We start from the raw sequence: 15,000 nt of genomic DNA, 5'->3' as shown, positions 1-15,000 counted from the left end.
TCAGCAAATATACAAACACCTGATGACAGACAGAAATGTAATGATCTTGCAGACCAGACCCTCTGCGATCTCCATTTATAAACCGACCTTCTATCTTTTACCCTTCCTTTCACCCAAAAGTTGAACATTTTTCGACGTTTAAACTTCCGTAAATTAATATTGAGCAAGCTTATATTAGAATCTGGTGATCGGATCAGTCTGTGGTCTGCCACTTTCTGTGAAATTAAATATTACCTAATACAGAAATATCTTCTTTGGCCTCCTTATCTCGAGAGACAATGGATAAGCGCCTGGAGGTGGTCAGTGGTTTGTGAAGCAGCGCCTGGAGTGGCTATAAAGGCCAATTCTAGAGTGACAGACTCTTTCACAGGTGCTGCAGAGAAATTTGTTTGTCGGGGCTGTTACACAGTTGGCTCTCCCCTTGCGCCTCTGTCTTTTTTCCTGCCAACTACTAAGTCTCTTCGACTCGCCACGCTTTAGCCCCGCCTTTATGGCTGCCCGCTAGCTCTGGCAAACGCTGGCAACTGACTCCCATGACTTGTGATCAATGTCACAGGACTTCATGTCGCGTTTGCAGACGGCTTTAAAGCGGAGACATGGACGGCCGGTGGGTCTGATACCAGTGGCGAGCTCGCTGTACAATGTGTCTTTGGGGATCCTGCCATCTTCCATGCGGCTCTAGTGATGTGTTAATCTAATAATAATGGCCCCTTGAGCAGTAATTGCTTGAGGTTTAAACTTTTGGTTTGTTATCTTTTCTTGGCAATTTTGTCGTCTCTGCTCATGTCACTGACTTTAAATAAAGCTGGTGTTTTGTAACTTGTGTTTTTTGGCCTTCAAAGTTTATAAAATAAAAAATTTTGATTCAGTGGGCTTGTAGAATTTGCATTTTTTTTAAATGCAGGTTTTTGTGTTGCTTTATTGCACATTTGATTTGCTGCTAGAGGAAATGCTGAGTCACTTCCTGTTGAAACTCAAAGGAGATTCTCAGAAACCTGAAGCGCTCATAGCTATCTATTGACATCCTGAATATTGCACCTGCCACCCATGCAGTTATAATATCCACTGTGATTTGCTATGTTGTATTTTAACTATAGCTGGATGACAGGTCTAGCCTCACACAGTCGATTTTTCCTTGTGGTTACTGTCTGGACAGAGTGACATCAGTTGCTGTTTTCTTCCCCCTCACTTTTGCAGCAGGTTGCTGATTGTGCTGAGCTCTGTTGTGTAACATGAAGACCCAGTTACTCAGTGGATAATGCGAGCGGTCTAATTCCCCAAAGTCTGCATCAGTCCCTTAATATGACTGCACATTGGTAGACTTGACGTATTTGCTTACCCCTGATTGGGGGTGTTTATATTATGGAGTGCAGCTGGTAGAGATGCCGGTCCCTGTGTAATGTTAAAGTACTTGCATCTTGATGCTGCTTCAGGTGCAGTACAATCCCTGTCACTGCAAACACATGCTTTTAAACATGAATCGTTTTACTATTTAAAATTATTCTGCTGGACTCTTAAGTTATCTGCTGTTGACAGTTCCATGAGCTCATTTATCAGCTTTGAAATTTCCTTGGCAGTCGGGGGCATTTGGCATTGATCCGCTTTCCCCGACCAGAGAGCAATTTGAGTGGAGACCATACAACTCTGTGCACGTCACTGAGAATGCTGCTGATGTTAAAAGCCAGTAATCGTCACCATTAGGAACAAATCGGCTTGCAGCCAATGAGAAGGGACGGGGAAAAGAAGGGGAGTTAAACTCAAACTTTGTACACAAGAGAATTGTTTTGTCTGTTTTGAGTTTTTTTTAGTGGTAACTGTGGCTGAAGCGAGGTTATTTATTGGGCTGAGGGAACAAGAAGTTATATTTATATAACTCCTGTAATGTTGTAAAATGTCCCAAGGTGCTTCACAGGAGTGTAATCAGAAATATTGACAACAAGCCACTTGGAGATATTAGGACAGGTGAGTAAAGGTTTGGTCAGGTTTTAAGAAGGGACTTAAAGAAAGAGAGGTAGTGAGGTGGAGAGGTGTAGGGAGGGAATTCCAGAGCTTGGGGCCTAAGCACTTGAAGGCATAGTCACTAATTGTGGAGTGATTAAAATTGGGGATGTGCAAGAGGGCAGATTTGGAGGACTGCTGATATTGAAGGGTGGTGGAGCTAGAGGAGGTTACAGAGAGGGGTGGGGCGAAGCCATGGAGGACTTTGAAAATGAAGATCAGAATTTTAAAATTTGAGGCGTTGGCTGAATCCAGAGCCAATGTAGTTCAGCAAACAAGAGTGATGACTGAGTGGGACTTGGTGTGATGTGCAGTAGAGGTAGCAGAGCTTTGGAGCATGTGGTGCTGTGGGCTGCAAAACTAGCACTTCACATGTGCAATATTGGTTTAACTGCACCCTAGACTAATGAGATAAACATTCCCCCTCCTCGACGGGTGCAAGGGTCTGCCATGAAATGAGGTTTGATAATCTTAGCTAGACTGCCAAAGAGGGAGTACATGGCACAAAATCACTCTCACTCACTCACTCACTCACTCACTCACTCACTCACTCACTCACTCACTCACTCACTCACTCACTCACTCACTCACTCACTCACTCACCCTGTCGCCCTCTCTCTCTCTCCGTCTTGCCGTCTCTGCCCCTTCCCCTCCCCCGCTCCATCTCTTTTCCCCTTTCTGTACCTACTTTGATGCGAATTTACTCTGTTTCCTTCTCCATTCTGTTTCTTGCTCTATCCTTAAACATACAAAATAGGGGCAGGAGTAGGCCATTTGGCCCTACGAGCCTGCTCTGCCATTCATGATGATCACGGCTGATCGTCCAACTCAGTAGCCTGTTCCCGCTTTTGCCCCATACCCTTTGATCCCTTTAGACCCAAGAGCTATATCTAACTCCTTCTTGAAAACATACAATGTTTTGGCCTCAACTGCTTTCTGTGGTAGCGAATTCCACAGGCTCACCACTCTTTGGGTGAAGAAATTTCTCCTCATCTCAGTCCTGAAAGGTTTACCCCGTATCCTTAGACTATGACCCCTGGTTCTGGACTCCCCCACCATCGGAAACATCCTTCCTGCATCTACCCTGTCAAGTCCTGTTAGAATTTTATAGGTTTCTATGAGATTCCCCCCTCACTCTTCTGAACTCCAGCGAATATAATCCTAACCAACTCAATCTCTCCTCATACGTCAATCCCACCTTCCCAGGAATCAGTCTAGTAAACCTTCGCTGCACTCCCTCTATAGCAAGAACATCCTTCCTCAGATAAGGAGACCAAAACTGCACATGATATTCCAGGTGTAGCCTCACCAAGGCCCTGTATAATTGCAGCAAGACATCCCTGCTCCTGTACTCGAATCCTCTCGCTATGAAGGCCAACATACCATTTGCCTTTTTTACCACCTGTTGGATCTGCATGCTTACCTTCAGCAACTGGTGTAAGCGAACACCCAGGTCTTGCTGCATATTCTCCTCTCAGTTTATAGCCGTTCAGATAATAATCTGCCTTCCTGTTTTTGCCACCAAAGTGGATAACCTCACATTTATCCACATTATACTGCATCTGCCATGCATTAACCCACTCAGATCAACTTGTCCAAATCACCCTGAAGCCTCTCTGCATCCTCCTCACAACTCACCCTCCCACCAAGTTTTGTCTCATCTGCAAATTTGGAGATATTACATTTAGTTTCCTCATCTAAATCATTAATATATATTATGAATAGCTGGGTTCCTAGCACCAATCCCTGCGGTACCCCACTAGTCACTGTCTGCCATTCGGAAAAAGACCCATTTATCCCTACTCTTTGTCTCCTGTCTGCCAACCAATTTTCTGTCCACCGCAATACACTACCCCCAATCCCATGCGCTTTAATTTACACGCTAATCTCTTATGTGGGACTTAGTTGAAAGCCTTCTGAAAGTCCAAATTAACCACATCCACTGGCTCCCCTTCATCAACTCTACTAGTTAGATCCTCAAAGAATTCTAGTAGATTTGTCAAGCATGATTTCCCTTTCGTAAATCCATGCTGACTCTGCCTGATTCTACCACTGTTCTCTAAGTGCTCTGCTATAAAATCTTTGAAAATGGACTCTAGAACTTTTCCCACTACCGACGTCAGGTTGACTGCTCTATAATTCCCTGCTTTCTCTCTATCTCCCTTTTTAAATAGTGAGGTTACATTAGCTACCCTCCAATCTGTAGGAATTGTTCCAGAGTCTATAGAATCTTGGAAGATGACCACCAATGCATCCACTATTTCTAGGACCACTTTATAAGTACTCTAGGATGCATACCATCGGGCCCTGGGGATTTATTGGCCTTCAATCCCATCAATTTCCCCAACACCACTTCTCTACTAATACTGATTTCCTTCAGTTCCTCTCTCTCACTAAGCCCTGTGTTCCCCAACATTTCTGGTGTGATATTTGTGTCCTCCTTTGTGAAGCTAGAACCAAAGTATGCATTTAGTTGGTCAGCCATTTCTTTGTTCTCCATAATAAATTCCCTGTTTCTGACTGTAAGGGACCTACATTTGTCTTCACCAATCTTTTTCTCTTCACATACCTATAGAAACATTTACAGTCAGTTCTTTTGTTCCCCGCAAGCTTGTTCTCGTACTCTGTTTTCCCCTTCTTAATCAATCCCTTGGTCCTCCTTTGCTGAATATCATTAAATTTAGTGGTCTCTCCCCTTAATCAATGTTTGAGACCTCAGATGTCCCGTTGACCTAGTTACCAATTTGTGGCTTAAAAATACAATATGAAGGATGAGGAAAGATATCCAATTCATGGCAATCACCATGGGATGTGAGCTCCAGCAATTTCTGGGCCAATGTATTTTCCATGTTATAATGATGCTGTCCTTGTGAATCGTCTGACTTTTTTTTTTGTTTAATTCATTCATGGCGTATGTGAGCGCCACTGGCAATACCAGCATTTGTTGCCATCCCTAATTGCTGTTAAGAAGGGAGTTCCAGGTTTTTGACCCAGTGACAGTGAAGGAATGGCAATATAGTTCCAAGTCAGGATGGTGTGTGCCTTGAAGAGGAATTTGCAAGTGGTGGTGTTCCCTTCCATTTGCTGCCCTTGTCCTTCTAGGTGGTAGAGATCACGGATTTGGAAGGTGCTATCGAAGGAGACTTGGTGAGCTGCTGCAGTGCATCTTGTAGGTGGTGCATACTACTGCCACTGTGCAGCAGCAGTGAAATGAATGAATATTGAAGGTGATGGTTGGAATGTCAGTCAAATGGATTGCTCTGCCCTGGATGCTGCCAAGATTCTTGAGTGTTTATTATAGCTGCACTCATCCAGGCAAGTGGAGAGTATTCCATCGTATTCCTGACTTATGTCTTGCAGATCGTATGCCTTTGAGAGTCAGGAGGTGAGTTACTTTCTGCAGAATTCCCAGCCTCTGATCTTATCTTTTATCCACAGTCTTAACATGGCTGGTCCAATTCAGTCTCTGGTCAATGGTAACCCGCAGGATGTTGATGGCTGGGGATTCAGCAATAATAGCAGTATTGAACATCAAGGGGTGATGGATAGATTCTCTCATGTTGGAGATGGTCTTTGCGTGGCACTTGTGTGGCACGAATGTCACTTGCCACTTATCAGCCCCAGCCTAAATGTTGTCCAGGTCTTGCTTCATGCAGGCATGGACTGCTTCAGTATCTGAGGAGTTACGAATATATAACCAGAAGGCTTTTGAGAGTTGAGAAGGATTCTGCAGAAAAAAATCAGCTCGTTATAGTTTGAAGAAACCGGCTTGCGAGTTGCAGGTTTTTGTGATTCCGCAGAGGCTGCTTGGAATTGAGGCAGACTACAAAGCAGCAATCTGGCTGCAGGCAAAAGAGCCTGGACTGAGGGCTGATTATTGGCGAATGATTTATGGCAGCTGTCTTCGGTGACTGAGAGTTATCCGTGGTGCCAATGGGTCGGTAGTGAGCAAGACTGAGGTTGGTCAAGAGGCAACAAAACCACGCTGTTAGCGAGCGATGCAATCTTCCCTTTATCAATGAGACCTCATTACTTCCGTATCTGCATTCTGGAGTACAGAATTTGGAAAAACTACCTGAGGAAGATCCTGATTTAGTTGTACTGTGGCACTGTTCAATGCCACCTTGCTGATGAGACTGTTCAGGGGATTAGTAAGGACTACCTTTGTTGCATCTGCTAACTAACATGTAACCTTTAACATGTTAGTTCATGTTTAATTTATGTTGGTTTTGGTTTGGGTGTTGAAGTAAAATTTATAACGGTGAAATCTTGTCTTCCCCTTCCCCTCCCTCCCAGAACTGCGACAGGGTTCCCCTTGTCCTCACTTTCCACCCCATCAGCCTCCATATCCAAAGGATCATCCTCCGCCATTTCCGCCACCTTCAGCGTGATGCCACTACCAAACGCATCTTCTCCTCCCTTCCCCTGTCAGCATTCCGAAGGGATCGTTCCCTCCGTGACACCCTGGTCCACTCCTCCATTACCCCCACCACCTCGTCCCCTTCCCAAGGCACCTTCCCCTGCAATCGCAGGAGGCGTAATACCTGCCCATTTACCTCCTCTCTCCTCACTATCCCAGGCCCCAAACGCTCCTTTCAGGTGAAGCAGCGATTTACTTGTACTTCTTTCAATGTAGTATACTGTATTCGCTGCTCACAATGTTGTTGTCTCTACATTGGGGAGACCAAACGCAGACTGGGTGACTGCTTTGGGAAACACCTCCGCTCAGTCCGCAAGCAGGACCTCGAGCTTCCGGTTGCTTGCCATTTCAACACTCCCCCCTGCTCTCATGCTCACATCTCTCCTGGGATTGCTGCAGTGTTCCAGTGAACATCAATGCAAGCTCAAGGAACAGCATCTCATTTACCGATTAGGCACACTGCAGCCTGCCAGACTGAACATTGAGTTCAATAATTTCAGAGCATGCTGGGCCCCCCATTTTACTTTTATTTTTAGTTATTTTTTTCTTTTTCCTTTTAAAATTTTTTTTCTGTTTATTTTATTTTATTTTACTTCATCTTAGTTTGTTCAGTTTGCTTACCCACTTTTTTTTCATGTTTGTACTTGCGGCTGTTCAATTTTCAGTTCGTTAACGCCCTATCTGTACTAATGCTTTGTCTTTCTACACACCATTAACATATTGTTTGCCTTTGCTCCACGACCATCTGGTCAGCTATGCTGTGACCTTGTCCTATCTACACCTTCTCCTTTGTTATCTCTTGCCCCACCCCCCGCTTTACTTGCTTATAACCTTTACATTTCTAATATTTGCCAGTTCTGAAGTAGGGTCACTGACCTGAATCGTTAACTCTGCTTCTCTCTCCACAGGTGCTGCCAGACCTGCTGAGTATTTCCAGCATTTCTTGTTTTTATTTCTTGTCTGTTTGGTTTTTGGTTTCTTAAATTGGGGTCGGTCAGTGGATTCGTATTCTTTTTTGGTTTGTTGGTGGTCCCCACGGGGATCATATCACCTGGCTTATTATGAATTGCGGACATCATACTCAAGCTGTCACATTCCAGCCAGCCTAAAGTATAAGCAAACGATAAATGAAGGCAGTTAGTTTATTATGGATCTTCCTGATCTGTAGATAGAAATTAGCAATTAGATTACAATCTGCCAACCACCCTCGCAATTAAAATTTGATTTAATCCAAGCCAGTGACCCAGTCCCACACCAACATGGCCGCCTTTGAATTATCCTCTGAAGTGGTCTATCTAGCCACTCAGTTGCATCAAATCACACACTCGGCATGGGCAATAAATGTTGACCTAGCCAGCAACGTCCACGTCCCAAGAATGTTTTTTAAAAAATCTGGTATATATCCAATTAAATACATAGAAACATACATAGAAAATAGGAGCAGGAGTAGGCCATTCGGCCCTTCGAGGCTGCTCCGCCATTCATTATGATCATGGCTGATCATCCAACTCAGTAGCCTGTTCCTGCTTTCGCCCCATATCCTTTGATCCCTTTAGACCCAAGAGCTATATCTAACTCCTTCTTGAAAACCTGCAATGTTTTAGCCCCAAACTGCTTTTTGTGGTAGCGAATTCCACAGGCTCACCACTCTCTGGGTGAAAACATTTCTCCTCATCTCAGTCCTGAAAGGTTTACCTCGTATCCTTAGACTTTAACCCCTGGTCCTGGACTCCTCCACCATCAAGAACATCCTTCCTGCATCTACCCTGTCAAGTCCTGTTAGAATTTTATAGGTTTCTATGAGATCCCCCTCACTCTTCTGAACTCCAGCGAATTAAATCCTAACCAACTCAATCTCTCCTCATACGTCAGTGCCACTATCCCAGGAATCAGTCTGGTAAATCTTCGCTGCACTCCCTCTATGGCAAGAACATCCTTCCTCAGATAAGGAGATCAAAACTGCACGCGATATTCCAGGTGTGGCCTCACCAAGGCCCTGTATAATTGCAGCAAGACATCCCTGCTCCTGTACTCGAATCCTCTCGCTATGAAGGCCAACATACCATTTGCCTTTTTTGCCGCCTGTTGTAAATAGTGCAAATGTGCAATTCTGCACCAAGCTATCATTGCTATGACAGTGTACAGCTAGAAATCTAGGTCTAGATTTTGAACCAGCTATGATATTTCAAATATTGAAAGAACTTTCATGAATTCAAATAGTTAAATTTTGTTTTGTTTTAATCGAGGAGTGCAAATGAAGGGCCATTACTCATGGGGCAGGACACCACCAAGGTTGAAAAGAATGGGAGAGAAGATGAAATAAATATGCAAGTATTGGTTGGGTGGTTGATTTTTAAAAGTAGATATTGTAGGAGGAAGGAAACAACTGAGGGAGGTGACATCCTGGGAAATAATGAGATAGAGTGGGAGACTTCAGTAATGATGATTCAGGGAGGAGGAAGAGTGTGTAGGATGGAACATTTGGAGCTTAAGAGCAAGAGAGGAAAGTTCAGAGGAGCAATAACTTACGATGTTTTGATAAATTATAGATAGGAGAGGTTGGAGACCAGAGAGAGATCATTTCTGACAACAAACCTCCCTTTATGCTGCCCAGCAGTGCAGCAGAGGTGTTTGTAGAATCAACCCAGTATTGAATTCTTGAAAGCACACAATTTTAAAAATCTTTATTATTTAGCAATGATCAGCTTTACTGTTAATTATGGTTTGTTTTTCCTAGGCTCCCTGATGCAATAACTGGGTTAGGTTTGTTTATTACAGGCCTGCCGTCAGCAGGATAGATTGCGGTACCATAAGTGGGTTCTCCACATTCATAATTCAGAAGAAATTATTTTGAGTTTCGATATATGTATACAGTCAATGCATTGATTTACTTTTGACTCTTCCACTAGGTCTGCCAGTAAGAGAATACCTGGAGAAGAATCATACATTATCCCAGTTCCTTGTGAACAATGCATCACTTCCTACAGAGGTAGTCAATGACTTAATGACAGCAAAAATAAACCTCAAGCAGGTAATCTACTGTAAGATGTAGTAGTATATAAAGTTCGTACTAAGGGGCTATATTGAGTTGAGTGACTGCAGGGTACAATGTGATGTAATGAGTAGAGTAGAGTTCGTGTTGGCCATTGCGTTGTGGAACTGAGCTAGGCAGACCAAAAAGGCCCAATCCCCTGTCTCTGATGAGAAAGCTGATTTTGGCAGCAAAGGCAATGGTACATTTGCCGCAAAGGGAACAAATAAACCAAGGTTTCTGCTCCTGATTGTTATACAATAAGCATAAAATAAAAAGTCTACAAAGGTAGATGTGGATCTCTATTGTGTCGCCAGGATCGAATAACATACCAGCATTCCTTGTCTAGTGTCAGAGAAAGAATTGCCCCTTGTACAGGGTACTTGGTAGCTATACAGTTGTACCCAGGTAAAGACAATAGCCCTAAAAATCTTCTGGGGTTCTGCCTCTGCTCCCACTTTGGCTGGTAGGAGATTGGCAGAACTCCTAGAAAAATGACCAAGCTTACAAAGGAGACTGGACAAACCCTTGTGAAATTTCAGGGTCCATATCTTTGAGAAAACTTGGGGAAGGGGAGGAAGTGGGATGCAAAAACTGGTATGAGATGTTGGATTAGTCATGCACGTTTTTATGGGATGTAATGGGTGTTTGAGCTTCTCCTGTGTCTCTTTTGGGTTCCCCTGCAACATGTCTGCTTTCTGTGTTGTACTGTTAGTGTGTGTTTTCAGTCCATTTCTCCATCCGTATTACTCCCTAACATTTTGTTGTGGACCACAACCTCAATCAGCCTCTTGCCGAAGGACCACTTTTGGGAACTCTGCAACATGCAGTTCTGGGTTCTGGGTCTGTACTCATGACACCTCATGTGAACATTTGTGCTGAGTCTAGAAACACTTCTACTTCATATATCAGAAAATCATCTTGTTCCAAGAAATTGTGCAGGGCCTGTGAGCAGTAATTCAAAACCTGAGCCAATTATTCACAAAAGAAAAGTTGCCCCCCCCCCCCCCCCCCCCTCCAGGCAATTGCTTGGCATCCACTTATTGGCACATTCTGTCAGTGTCAGTGGCACCAAATGAGGAACTATGAGCGTAGCGCTGTGGCTAAGGTTATGTGTAACTGGAAGGTTATTTGTGCCGTAGGACAAGAAAATTGGAACTTATAAACAGCTTGTTTCCATCAGAATTCCGTATTTGTGACTTGACTTTAGTCTTCCTGGGTTTGGATTTTTGCAGATACCCCTTGCTGGTCCAAGGGCAAGTTTTAAAGAGATTGTTTGCAACGTATCCCATCTGTCTGGTTTCTTGGTTACAAAGAACAAGAAGGCATTCAACCGTTTGCACAAGAATCTGTGTGCCCTGCCGGTGGAGACACTGCAAAAAGCAACAACTATTTTCTTTTCTGAGGTCAACATCTCTAAACTCTTGGCGGTTAGTTTGTTTCTGTTATTTAAATAATCTGGAAATCTGTATGATTTGTGTTAGGATCTTTGTATGGCATGTTAATTAAGTGCATGGTAACTTCAATTGCCCCACTGCTGGGGCTCAGTTATACAGCTCCACCTTACAACAGTTTTAATACATTGTGTGTTACGTAGCTCCTGCCATTATCCTCGAACTTGCCATGAGCAACAATGCAGGAGATCTGAGAATATAAAAGATCAGTTCAGATATGCTCAATGATCCCATCCTTAATATAATTAGTATTCTGTACACTGTCTTAAAGTACACCTAAGCAGAAAGAACATTGATTTAACATCTCATCTGAAGAATTACACCTCTAACATTACAGCACACACTCAGCACTGGACTGAAGTGCCAGACTAGGTTAGTCCTAGAATGTAGCTTGACCCTTCTGACTCTTACTCCAACTTAGTTTTAAAATGCTCCATTCAAAGTAACGCCTTTATTCTACTTAAGCTGAAAGAGTAAAATGCTTTGTTACCCATTTACTGATGTTTCTGACTGACCCAGATGTAGTTGTGGAATTTCAATAACCTGTATCCTCCCCATATATTATAACAAGCTCCTATTTTAGTGAATTTGCCAAGTGGTGAGTAAATGTATTCTTACTAATGGTTTTCTATTTTTAAAAAATTGTCATATCTGTCGTGCCAGAATGTCTTGCATTTCATCTGGTATTACTGTCACATTCTTAAGGTGCTCAAAACACGGTGATAAGACAACTCCTATTACTTCCCATTTTACAGTGTAAGAGTACACTTAACCTGCTTCTGATCTATTGTTTCCTCTGCAGGAGAGGGTTACTTTTAGTGCCGGGAACATACTTGATGCAACTAATGCCCTGAACAGCGTTATACACAGAATGGGATCTCTCATACAGCAGGTAAGCTGAATCCGATGTGAACAATGACTACACAACAGCAGTTCAACAACAGTTCATGGGCTATGAAGTGCTTCAGGATATCCTGATGGCATGAAAGACACAAAAAAAATGTCCTTTTTATATATCTTTTTTTCTTGCTCTCTTGGTGTGTGTTTTTCTTTTTTCAGATGTTTCTTCAATTTGACCCAACTAGCCTCTTTTTCTGAGAGCACAGAAAGACTTGTTGCTGCACCAGCAGAGCAAATTGGAGATGTCCCAAACCTAATGCAGACAAGGATCAATGATGTGTTCTCTTGTATATCCATCATGCAGTTCCCCCTTTTAATATCTACTTTCTGTTCACTCAACTTTCCAGCCCACCCTATGTCGATTTGACATTTGTTACGTAAATTATAGTGTCGCCTTAGCCTTCTGCTATCATCTTTGGGCAACAACAATTTTTTTAAAAAAAGGGAAACCTATTAGTGCATGAAGATATTAGACTATGGAAATGCAGAGGTTATGTTGCTGGATTATTAATCCATGGAACGTGAGTTCAAATCCCAGCAAGGCAGTTTGAGAATTTGATCTAGTTTTTTTAAAAAATCTGGAAATAAGATGCAGTCCTAACCCAGTCTGGCCTGCATATGACTGCAGTCCCACATCAGCCTGGTTGACTCTTAACTGCTCTCTGAAGTGGTTTTTGCAAGCTTCTCAGTTGTATCAAATTGCTACATAGTGGTTCAAGAAGAAGGTCCATTACCATCTTTTTCAAGGCAACTTGGGATGGGCAATAAATGCCTGCCTTCCCAGTGAGACGCACATCCCGAGAATGAATAAAGGAGAAGGAATTAGGAACCAGCTTCTGGGCTGTTTATATTTTTATGTCCAGTCAGACAATTGGTCAGCAGTTCTTGAAGTCTGTAGATTGTGCCTCCAACCTCTTAGATTATTGGATAGGCCTCAATTCAAAATTATTGAAATAGTCTAGCTTTCTGGACATGAGAGTTCTTATACTGAAATTAAATTGAAACTGCAAGGTCCTGGGACAGGACAGGGCCAGTACTGAAGTGTAATAAAAGAGGAAATTTCTCTTTCCTCCATCATACCAAAGTCCTTGATCATGTAACCATAAGCCTTTCCCACCACTGCTTTTTTTTCACCTCTGAAACACTTAGGAACATTTTGTTAAATACACTATATATGTCCATTGTCGTTGCTGAATCCCAGCCTGTAATTAAGTGTGCAGGTGAGGACATGATAACAGTTGGCTCTAATGCATTCTACAATTGTATAGTCTACCAACACACTCTGTCTGGGTTCACACATGAAGAATGGTCATGTAGGTTGAGGTATGAAAAGGCAGCTTACAATTATTGAATTGTACCCTAATGAATCCTTCAAGAAAGAAGGGGGAAGGGAGAAAATTTGCAAAATAAGGCTTTGTTGAAAAAAGAATTGGAGCTCTGCCATCTAGGGCTTGTTTTTGTTTGGTCATATTATTCATGCTTTTCCTTTTCTGTATTTTGAAGACTTGGTATTGACCTGTTATATACATTATTGCAGTAAGTGTACAGCACCGAGCCAGCATGTAATGCCTGTAGTGACCAATCATAATCTTACTCAGTAGGATTTTTTGTGACTGTTGCTTTTCTGTTATGTGAATTTATTTGCTTTCTTCCCTATAATTCTCAGGAGGTGTTGGAGCATAGACTGCAGATAAAACGGATGCCAAGAATCAGTGAAAAGCTTTTAGTGACACTCTTAAGAAAAGGTTCTTTTATTGGAGTGGCTTGTATACAGGCATTGGCATTGTGTTGTGTTCAGGCAGCTTTCAACACATTCACTACTGAGATAGAGTATTGGAAAGAATTTAGCTGCTACTCAAAATTCCTTTGAACACAATAACACTACACTATAAAACCTTTGTACCAAAACAGGATCTGCTTTCCTCGGTTTGTTAATTTGCAAAGGGTTGATCCTGATTCTGAATGCTTTTTATGTTTAGCTATTTTAGGCTGAGCTGGTTTGGCCGGACAGAACCCAAATCAAAGACTACCAACACTCCCATCACTTGTGCTCTGCCAGTCATCACTCGTCACTGGCCCTGATAGCAACTGCAGATATGAAATCAATTGAACTAGATAACAAAATTTGCAGTTTAAATTGTATGAGTGACTATTTGTGCCTTACTGCAGTGATTCAAAAACACCCTGGTCATTAAATAAAATCTTGAACCTATTCAAAGCATGGACATGTTCAAAGAGTAGAAATATAAATAAGCCAAAAGGTTCAAATTGAGATCAGACAATGTTATAGGAGGCTGAACCTTTTCTATACTCTGCCTTTAGGATTTTCAACTCTGGTTGGATGTATTTCAAAATCAAATGTCCCTATAGTTAAACAGACTATTTCCCATCTCTAATATTTTTTAAACTAAAACAAAAGAGTTCAAAGAAAATGGAAAAGTATCTGGTTTTAATGCCTCTATGATTTTTCTCCCAGGTTGCTCACAGTCGTATTCAGGAGATTAATCTTTAATTCCCGGAGACTCCAGAACAATCCTGGAGGCTTGGCAACTGTACCTTTCAGAGATGTGTTCTATGAGCTAACAATGATCCCACTTGCAGTAATCATGTAGTCTCACATTACACAACTAAATTATCTTCTAAATATTGGATCTTACTGCCGTGATGAAAGCAATTAATATTTTATTTGCAAACAAATAGAAATATGAATCAGAACAGTACATGTCAAAAGTACAATATAAAACATATGCAATGAGAATATCTGTGATGTGTAAATTTCACTTCGTATGCATTGTTTCTGATCTAATTCAAATGTTTGTCAAATTGGATGAACAAAGATTTCGTTAACTGTGCTTGGCTTCAACTTTCAACACAGTCTTAATTTTAAGAAATTCATGATCTCTTCACACCAGCAGCCTTTGAAATAATCCCTAGGTTATTCCTTGCTTTTGCGTTTAACTTAGTGGTTGTCAAAACCAACACTTCTGGGAAAATCTCAATGGTCGCTGATCTCGGATCAAATTAAACAATGTCTCATGCAACTTTCTGATTAACCTAGGAGTTTGCTTCTAGATTATTTTCTGAGCAAACTGGGCAATATTCATATGAACATCTGATTTTATAGAATTTTACAGCAACATAGTGGAAAGCTCTTAGCATATACAGCAGGGAAAATGCACGTCTGTCTAGCAAGACAA

General features: G+C 42.1%; 1 protein-coding gene across 2 annotated transcripts in view; it reads left to right on the top strand.

Annotated features, from left to right (window-relative positions):
- The window catches only part of LOC137351730 (phospholipid-transporting ATPase ABCA1-like), a 162,285-nt gene that overhangs the window by 49,017 nt on the left and 98,268 nt on the right, over positions 1 to 15,000 (top strand). For both annotated transcript variants that reach the window (XM_068016475.1, XM_068016474.1), the window contains exons 6-8: positions 9,328 to 9,449; positions 10,685 to 10,879; positions 11,706 to 11,795. In XM_068016475.1, the coding sequence (XP_067872576.1) occupies positions 9,328 to 9,449; positions 10,685 to 10,879; positions 11,706 to 11,795 (407 nt within the window). The remainder of the gene's footprint in view (positions 1 to 9,327; positions 9,450 to 10,684; positions 10,880 to 11,705; positions 11,796 to 15,000) is intronic.

The sequence above is a fragment of the Heterodontus francisci genome, chromosome 36 (assembly GCF_036365525.1).
Source record: "Heterodontus francisci isolate sHetFra1 chromosome 36, sHetFra1.hap1, whole genome shotgun sequence".
Lineage (NCBI taxonomy): Eukaryota > Metazoa > Chordata > Chondrichthyes > Heterodontiformes > Heterodontidae > Heterodontus > Heterodontus francisci.
This window is presented reverse-complemented; position numbering and strand designations above follow the sequence as displayed.